Source organism: Silurus meridionalis, chromosome 11 (assembly GCF_014805685.1).
Source record: "Silurus meridionalis isolate SWU-2019-XX chromosome 11, ASM1480568v1, whole genome shotgun sequence".
Taxonomy (NCBI): domain Eukaryota; kingdom Metazoa; phylum Chordata; class Actinopteri; order Siluriformes; family Siluridae; genus Silurus; species Silurus meridionalis.
Window position 1 is genome coordinate 17,479,636 of NC_060894.1, and position 10,365 is coordinate 17,490,000.

General features: G+C 35.6%; 1 protein-coding gene across 33 annotated transcripts in view; it reads right to left on the reverse strand.

Annotated features, from left to right (window-relative positions):
• Window positions 1–10,365, reverse strand: part of dlg2 (discs, large homolog 2 (Drosophila)) — a 243,802-nt gene that overhangs the window by 118,669 nt on the left and 114,768 nt on the right. Inside the window, exon 1 of one of the 33 annotated variants that reach the window (XM_046861031.1) lies at window positions 4,056–4,279. The exons of 31 other annotated variants lie outside the window; for them this stretch is intronic. In XM_046861031.1, coding sequence (XP_046716987.1) covers window positions 4,056–4,133 — 78 coding nt within the window. In that variant the 5' untranslated portion in view covers window positions 4,134–4,279. Of the gene's footprint in view, window positions 1–4,055; window positions 4,280–10,365 lie in introns of those variants that run through there. One more of the 33 variants, XM_046861034.1, reaches the window with a different exon arrangement.

Consider the following 10,365-nt stretch of genomic DNA (forward strand, 5'->3'; position numbering starts at 1 on the left):
TGTACTGAAAGCATCAAATTTTAACTGCTCGAATACAAGATACAAAAATTTTATGGTCCTGTCATGCAGCCAAAAATATAAACATGATGAATAGGACATGTGGCTTTGCATGGTTACATGGTGTACAGCTGTAATCACATATGGTATACTCCTTTTTGTTGCCAGCTATTTTGACAGTAATGGCTGTATGTTAAGTTATTTTCAGAGGACAGTAAATTTGTACTGCTATACAAGCTGCACATCAACTACTCTAAAACATATCCAAGTTTCATTTCTATAGTATTGTCCCTTGAGAAGACATGCTAAAATAGTTGCTGAAACATTAGGGGTGTATTCACTTTTGTGAGACACTATATAGAGTTTTGAGAATGGTCTCGTAACACGCCAACAGACGGCAGCACAAGTCTGCACGCACAGTCACAGGAAGCACCAATCTTTATACATTCCAGAAGTTGCAGCAATGCTGTGCAAGTGGACTATTTTAAAGGTGACAGTGTGTACATGTAGATGAATAATATAATTTCTTGTAATCAACTTTTTGATACCAATACATAAATTGCCTGCACTCTGATGTGTCTTACTTTGCCAGTGCTTGCCAAACAGATGACACTTGGAAGCTCTTTGCTCACAAAAAAAAGGAAAGGGGCTTTAATTAAGAAATTGAAAGCTGAGACAATTTCATGCTGAAATTTTTGAGTTGGCTGATTTACAGATTTATTTACAGTACAGTCCTGACTTCAGTTTTGTAAGTGACCTTGTAAACACATAATTGTTAAAATAAAAAAAAAGAAAGTTAAGCTAATGTTAGGAACTAGTGGTCATAGCTAGTATCATAGCTAGTATCATAGCTTTGCTGTATCTGGTGTAATGACATAACATGGACATGTATGCCATGCCATGCCATGCTAGCTTCCTTTACTGTCAGTGTCTCCTCAGCCTACAATAGTTAGAGGGTGAATAAGATGCTGACAGATTGCATGCAATCTCACCAAGCTAACTATAAGAAACTGAATAATAATTATGTATAATAATTGCAAATAATGATGTATACGATGTAAATCCATAGTGTTATATTAAAACAAAACAAAAAACAATACTGTTTTCGCTGTTATACATGTTTTTTTTCACTTTCACTTTTTTTTTGCAGATTTCTGAGCAAGACAAAATTGTTATCTGTATCCTGAAAAGGTTCAGGTATTAAACACGGATCTTCATTGTCATGCAGAATCTGCCCTTGAGAATCCAATCAATAGCTCTCTTCTTCACGTACAGTGTCGGCATGTTGTGTGCGTATGAGTAAGAGTGACAGCAAGTGGGTGTGTATGAGTGAAAGAAAGAAAAGAATGACAAAAAGATTACTGATTACTTTAACCGTAGGTTGCTAGGCAGCAACTAGCAAAGGTGTTTAAACGAAGAATTATGAAGTACACGCAGATACACAATGAAGGAAACCTCCTTATAGATACAGGTACTAGTGTGAGAAGTGGGAAATGAAGCAAAGTGATTTGGAAATCTCAATCCTTTTGCCTGGAAAAGAAGAATAAAGCATGCAAGACCTCTCGGCTGCGGCAAACCGGTGACATGTTTAATCTCACACACATACACACAAAGATGTATGCCTCAACTAATCAGCGTTAGAAATTCGACAGGCAGAATCTCATCTATACATCCCCAACACACAAGCACACACACATACACATGAGCAAGGTGCCTAATCAAGGATCTATTTATTTAAATCACACTGACATTTTCATTTTCAGATTTTGTTCAGCTGAAGAGCCAAAAATCTGCTTCATGGTAAAATCGACTAGAAAATCTGGCATATGGAAAGAATATATCCTAAATTAATGCATAAAAACACATAAACAACAGCAAGCCATAAAACAAACAAATACAATAATGTACATGGAAAAATACATAGTAAAACAAACACCAGTCCTCAAATGTCCTTGGGTCAAATATAGGCACGAATCATTGGAAGGCATTTCAAATTCTGTGGTTCTTCATTCTTACTTTTTCTCCTTTCGTGTCTTTAATATGTAAATTAAGATAAACCTTGAAGAAACTAAGTGGCCTTAGGGTCTGTCAAGAGATCAGGACTTTCAAACCCGACAATGCCCTGGCCAATTGTTGCCAGGAATCTGAAAGATCACAACTGACACTGCTGACTGCATTTGTAAAGGTTAAGGTGTGCAATAAACACCAACAGAAATCAGTCCAACCAAATATGTGGGAGGTGGTAGCGTAGTGTTTACAGCATTGGACTTTGGATCTGAAGGTCATGAGTTCAATTCCCAGCCACACCAATTTGCCACACACAGGCCCCTAAGCAAGACCCTGAACCCCATAGCTGCTCAGTTGCATCTCGATAAGGCCAAATGCCATAAATGTAAATATTCAAAGTTCTTTAAGCCTTGTACGGCAAACATAATGTAATGCCAATAACTGAAAAGAATATATGCGAACTACTTAAAGTTGAAACTATCTATCTATTAACACAATACACTTTTTATTATACTGGTTATTTCAGTAATCAATTAAATTGGCACAAATTAAATTAATTAAATACAATTAAATAAATGGAAAAATGTAATTAGATAGGTAAAATTTTTTAGACCTTCTATTCTTTAGACCTGTTCTATTAAACTGCTATAATCATTTTAGCATATTTTGACAAAAGTCTTCATTCCTTTCATCCTTTCCATTCATTCACTTCATCAATATGTTGATTTGTCAGGATTAAGCATTGCCACTAGCCACTAGCTACTTCCTGGTTAGCAGCTAACGCTAGCGATATGGATTCCTTCGCGTTTTTATGCATGCACGAAACAAATCTTATTTCTGGTATGGAGTGAGTAGCCACAGTGACACTGTGCTAACTCTAATTTATTTTGTATACCACTGCCATTGTTGTGTATGTTTTCAAGTTTATTATTAATAGCAAAAAAATAAAGTGCAAGGCGGAGACTTAACAAACATGCAGTCCGGCACTTAATATTTTCCTGAGGGATATGAAAGAATAGTTTTCATCGTCAGCTTTTTTGTACTATGCAAAGTTTTCCACCACGTGAGAGTCTTCAGGGCAGGGTTTACTAGTTTCTCTGTAACATGACATGCTGCATTTTTGTTTTCCTAAAGCTATTACTGAGCTTTAATAGCCTCAGTGACTAAAGTTGTGGCTTCACATTTAAACCTTAAATGTAACTATGAAGTGTCTGAATTTGCAGAATAAAACACTTTGGGTGGCACCCACCCCATTAAGACCATGCCTGGATTTCTTATTGATAGACCACCTCACAATTAAGGATATTAACATGAACAAGTATGATGAGTGCAGAACAGTTCCAAGAAGCTCTAAGAATTTTCTTGAGCAGCAGTTTACACATTATCGACAAAACATGTAAAGAACTAGTAAGTGGTTGGGAAATGGACAGTTATTTTATAACACATTAATCGAGAGGCTTCAGGTATCAGCATGATTGCATTCATCCCAATCAGCTTGTTAAGCCAGCCGTAATGACTTTCTGAAAGTGATGGGAATTCTTTGCCGGATCACAAATCTCTGTAAATGATGAGATACTAGACCCACAAACTGATATATATGGCTCACACAAATCACTGTAAAGCTAGTAAACTTTATTATAGAGAGAGAGAGGGAAAGAGGAAAAAAGAAAGCTCAGGAAAACAATAAAGATCCTTATAAACTCCTTCACAAGCACTGAGGTCATGAGGCTCGGATCAGCTCGTGTTACCCTCACCCTCGCTTGACAAGATGAGAACCAATTCAGGCACGAAACAAAAACAGGTCCCACTAAGCCCTTGGAATCCCTCGCCAATCCTTAAGACAATCAAAGCAACTTAGACTGAATCCAGTATTAAAGCTTTATATCCAAATCCTTGAGTTTAGCGCCAGTGAAAACAACCTCAATATCATACAGTGAACAAACAGTATATCACAATCAGCACTTTTATTTCACCACAAATAAAGTCAGATCAATGTCCAGAGTTTGCAACAGCACATGTAAACTTAAAGAGGATCAACCCCTCATCCCTACCTTCTGCATTTTCTCTTTTCTGGCGTTCTGCACAAGCCTGCGTCCCAGCTTCTTAGCGTACCAGATGGAGGCAAGCATAGTGGTTTAGAGCACAATCCCTCCGTATGAATTATAAGTAAACAGCCTGGTGCAGTCGCCAGCATCAGCAGCAGCAAGCGCGGGCGGGCAAACGTGAGAGATAGAAAGAAGCAGAGAGAGAGAGGAGCTGCTCGCACTGCTCTACCCTTACAATTATTATATACACACACACAGCAGGTGAGAGCAAGAGTGTGTGAGTGACAGAGCAAGAGAGAGAGAGAGAGAGAGAGAGAGAGAGAGAGAGAGAGAGAGAGAGAGAGAGAGAGAGAGAGAGAGAGAGAGAGAGAGAGAGAGAGAGAGAGAGAGAGAGAGAGAGAGAGAGAGAGAGAGAGAGAGAGTAGGAGTAGGAGTAGGACTCGGGCAAGACACTAGTGGTATCTCCAGAGTCCTCTGTACTTATCACACACACTCTCTCTGCTGGATTTAGTTCCCCCAAAAAAAGGAAAGGAAACTATTAAGGTGCAAAACAACTAGGCCATTAAATGTGTTTCTATAAGACAACCACAAACCTGCTATTATTACAATGTTTCATTGAAAATGACAAATAATGGCTGTAAAAGTGGTTGTTTGTGAACAATTGCTTTAAGTTTTCAGTGTGTATTGTGCACATGTATATGTGTGTCTGTGTGTCTGTGTGCCATCCTTTCTACGTAAGTCATTTTCATTAAGTCGACCATTTTAGATAACTCCGGAGCTCTATTTCTGCTAAATGAAAATAAATCAAATATAAATAAATAAAAATATAATAAACATATAAACATATAAACATATATATATATATATATATATATATATATATATATATATATATATATATATATATATATATATATATATTTTTTTTTACAACCTTTAATACATTTCCTTTCCCATTTTAACTCCAAGTTCATGGTTATATTTAAGTCAGTTTTATACAGAAATAATGCACATCCTTGGCATACACAAATAAACTTAAAGTTGATATTTTGTTTACGTAGTGTTCAGTTGCAGAGAATTAAATGAAATAAACTTTAAAATTAGTATAGAGCATATAATCCAATCATGAACAGAGTGTGTTGTTGCGCAATATAAATAAAGGTGTATTATAATTACTACCTCAAAACAATGTCTCAGTGTCAGAGACCCACTAGCCAAACTCTTAACACTCTCGCTCAGCCTCTCCCTCCTATTATTTACCTGCACCTGTTTCCCCTTTATCCTTCCCCTTTAAAAGATCTCTCTTCCTTCACTCGCTGTCCGATCTACCGTACACTACCCTAGATCATCCAGACTCCTTACCGATCCAGTTATCCAGTGTTTTCCTGTTGTCCTGTGCTCTTCGTTACGCTCCTCTTGACACCCATTACATTTCAGTTTTTAATTTTCCGCACTCCAGTTTCTGAGCCTCCTTTGTTTACCTCTTCAAAGATAAATAAACTACACCTTTTTTTTACTCCCGGTTTCCGCTTTCTGTTGTTCCGTGACACTCAGAGCTGCACAGTCTAAGAAACATGATTTATTTTTTTATAAAATTGATAAATAAGCACTTCAGGCCATGATGTTATAGGAAAATAATCAACAATAAATTGGTATGAACGGAAGTTGACACATAGCACTAAAATGTTTTGTTCATAACAATACAAACAATTTGCCATATGTTGCAGTATATCTTCTAATACAGAACAAGGCATCATATATTGTATCCTTTTATAGTTACATCATGTTAGTCATTGTTGGATGCTATCCTATATGTGTCTGATACAGAATTCTAGCTACTCAACAGTTCTGGATGTTCTTTGTTGTGTTTTTTGTTTCATCCTGCACCAAATGTCTTCAAATGGTGATTCTAGACTGCAGGCAGGCTTGTCCAGCACCTAGACCTGCTCTCTCTCTCTCTCTCTCTCTCTCTCTCTCTCTCTCTCTCTCTCTGTATATATATATATATATATATATATATATATATATATATATATATATATATATATATATATATATATATATATATATGTATGTCTGTCTATCTGTATGTCAGTCAGTCTTTCTATCAACCCACCTACTCACCTACCTATCTATAAATATGTCAATGTTTTCAATTTTCAATGTATGACATTTATATTTATATATATATATATATATATATATATGTATATATATATATATATATATATATATATATATATATATATATATATATATATATATATATATATATATATATATATATATATATATATATATATATATATATATATATATAATTTACACACCTAATATATTTTGCCTATCAGCCAACACAGTATTTACACCTAAACAATCAAAACTGATTTACATTAGACACATTCATGCATAAGAACCTAGATGAACTTGTGGCAACTGGAAAAAATAACAGCTGGGAGGAGGAGCATGACCCAGTTGGCAAAGGATTTACCCAAGCAGATATATTTAGTTTACATGGATATACTAAAACCCAAACAAATTGTTCACATTTGTTCAATTGTAAACAGCTTGAGCCAAAGTCTTCCTTCTTCCATTCCAAAACCCAGTCAAGATTAGCGGAAATCAGATCATGACGCCTTACTGCAAAACCATCACTATTATGTTAACACGTCCTAATGTGCCCTTTTCCATTCTTATTATGAACTTTGCTTTTGTTCTACAGTTCAGATGCTGATCAGATCAGGAGATGATCGAGCTTACACTGACAGAATTCAATTATTGTAGATCGCTGGCAGAATTCAAACTCGCAGCTTCCGGTGATAAGCCTGTAACAAGGCAAACGGTATTACATTAGAGAAAACATCTAAGTAGAACAGGCATATGTCTGAGAGCCTCTGGAGAAACGCTTGACAATTGGATGAAATACAGAATTTAATAAAATGCACTAAGACCCGTGGAGAACTCTGGGGTACAGCAGCAGTCAGCAATTCACATCAATAAAGGATGCAGTGTTCTCTTACAGAAAGCCTGGCTTAATAAAGTTATTTTAAAAAAAACAACATTTATGTTGTTCATTCTCCTGCACAGTGTTTGTTCAATAAGATTTTAAAAGGAAAAATGGCCAACAGGTTACATATTGAGAATATTAAGTTTCTCATCAATGTGATTTAATTGACTGCGAACAATTAACATAAAATTAACATGATCCAATCATGTTATACAATCATGTAAGGAGGGGAGCAAGAGAAGTGACTGTAGTATTAAATTGACCTGATTAAATGCTTATTAATTATAATAGCTGCAGGACGATTTCACAACACCAGCAATGTGCGTTTGAGTTTGACTGATTGCTGCAGCATTAAAGCTTAAAAAAAATACATAAAGGAATCATGCTGAATGTATCTCACTTCAATCAGAGACAACTGAAAACAATAAAAATCCTCTGTTACTAAGAGAAATATTGTGATCTGAAATGATTCACTACAGGCTAACAATGCAAACATCTGAGCTGTCCATAATCATAATAACAATAATAACAATAATAATAATAATAATAATAATAATAATAATAATAATAATAATAATAAAATAACCCAATAACCCATTTAAATACATCTCATTACTCTGCCAAGCAATTATCCAAATTTACACCAGACTACAAGACACGAGTGGTTCACATAGATAAGGACGCCACTTAAAGACTAATTTATTCGCACCGACGTTGGGATTAAAGGTGAATTCCATGAATAAATAATACTAACCAAATTGCAGTTTGACTTACAGCGCATTCGAAATGTTTTTTTGTCCTTTTGCTTTACTACAGCATTTTCTTAAGATAGATAGATAGATAGATAGATAGATAGATAGATAGATAGATAGATAGATAGATAGATAGATAGATAGATAGATAGATAGATAGATCACTTTATTCATGGTCAGCAGCACAGAGATTAAGAAGTATAGCAAAAGCAATTTACATTATAAATGACAGATGACAAGAGAAGATTCATTATACAAGAAGAAGCAAACAGTGTGTACAGATACAGTGTAAGGATGTGATCTGTTTTTTGTTTAAACTTTGCTTATAGTAATAATGGTTGAATAGGGTGAATTAATGTGAAATAAATTAAATAAAATGATCAGTGTAAGCAGTGTAACAGCAGAAGGGTAAATGGCATTAAAGTGGCAGTGCATGTGGTTGTGAAATGTGACTGTTGGTCAAGTACAATAAATTAGCAAATCAGTTTAGAGGACAAAAAGTACAATATAGAATTTGGCTAAAATGTAAGTCTATATTTTCTTTTGAGTGCATTGAAATATATATGCATGCTGCAATACAATGCGCTATTAAATAGAATATAGAGTTCAATATAGAGTTTGGCCGTAATGTACATCCAATATTCTCTTTTGTACTAAATATTTTTGGTGAATTGGGCTGAATATACATATATTTATATATTTTTATATATAAATAAATTTACACATAAATACATAAAAACATACATATATACATACATACATGTATATATAAAGAATAGACCATGAGCCATAAGGAACTGCTGTAAATGTTTCCTGCTGCCTTCCTCCACCTCTCTCACTGCTGCCTAAGGACCACTCTCATTTGCATTCAGTGTGCTATTTAAATAGCCTGCACTTTCATTTATCAGACACGCTTTGTTTTAAAAGACCCAATTAAACACAAGCACTTTAGCACCAGGCATAACTAATACTCTGCCGTATGACCATTATCATTGAAATAAGTATTTTTTTAACCGTGTTTAGACCTCTTATATACAGTAGATTACTCCCATAAAAAACATTATTCCATGTTATTAAACAGACTACAATAACAACACTTTTGATTGATGCATAAAGAGCTTTCTAATAATGTTGGACATGATGTGACCTACAACGTACCTATAAAGATTCTGTGCCTTTCAACTGAGCTGTATCGATTCTCAGACACTGCAAGCACAGTGAAATTTCCTCCGATCCGATCATGTCAGCATAATGAATGAAGAAGGTGTTGACATTGACTTCTAGTCTATTGCACCATCCTGACAGGTAGGTAATAGGTCTGTGCCATAATTACCCAGAATCCTCTTCGGTGACATCCATACAGCTGTTCAGCTACACATATTCCATCTGTGCCAGCTCATTGGAAAGCTTTCAGACAGACACTACTTATTAGAAAAATGTGTTAATACACAGTGTACGCTTTCTGCAGACTAATATCACAAGGGGATGAGTTACGACACCAGAAAAATGCTTGCTCATGCTGCCTGTGTCGAATCATTTTGGCAAGCAAGATTTTAGTCGAATGCAGCTTCAGGGACAGACTGAAAATCAGGTGACATAAGGGAGCTGTTTTACATAAGCAGCAAAGAATTGAGCTTCACGCGAGTGCCCTTGGACTTTCTAACTACTATGGGTTTGGAGTTTATATTCATAACACAAGGCTGTTGAAATCTCTAATCTGTGTGGTTAGAAGGGACTTAATACATCTTCCATAAAAAACAGCACGGACAGCCATTGTGCTGGCTGTAATTCGAATTGCAGGTTTATATTAATGCACATTTTTTAATACACATTGTTTCTATAGTCACTAAAAACAGTTTTTTTTTAACAATGACAAATCTAAAGGTTATTGTAAACAGACTTTTATTTAGCACTTGTGAAAGATGACATCAGCCAAAGAGTCAAAAGGTAAAGTTGTTTAAAAACAGAACACAAATTATTATTTTATTTTCTCTATTCCTGTCACCCCTTTCTCCTTTGTCTCTCTCTCTCTCTCTCTCTCTCTCTCTCTCTCTCTCTCAAACATGCCCCTAGTTCTAGTGACCTGTCCGTTCTTATCTGCCTGGTTCATCCTGATGATCTTCCTGGTTCCACTTAATACCCTACCTCTGGATGAAGTCCTTTTCCATTGATACCATTTTGTTCAGCTGGGGATGGTTCCACATCTACAGACTAAAGATCCATGAAGCCGCTGAGCAGTCTACTACAGTGACTCAGGACAGTTTGCATGAAAAGATCTGCATTTATGCACCTATCACTACACACCTCAACAATATAACTACATAAAATAGACATTGGTGCAACCCAGATGAGGATTGGTTCCCTTTTGAGTCCGGTTCCTCTCAAGGTTTCTTCCTCATGCCATCTCAGGGAATTTTTCCTTGCCACAGTCGCCACTGGCTCACTTAAGGATAAACCATTATAAGGAACTAACTTATGGGCAATAAACGTACACATTCTTTTAAATAACCGTATTACTGCTTTGGCTGTGTAAAGCTGCGCTAAGACAAAATGTACA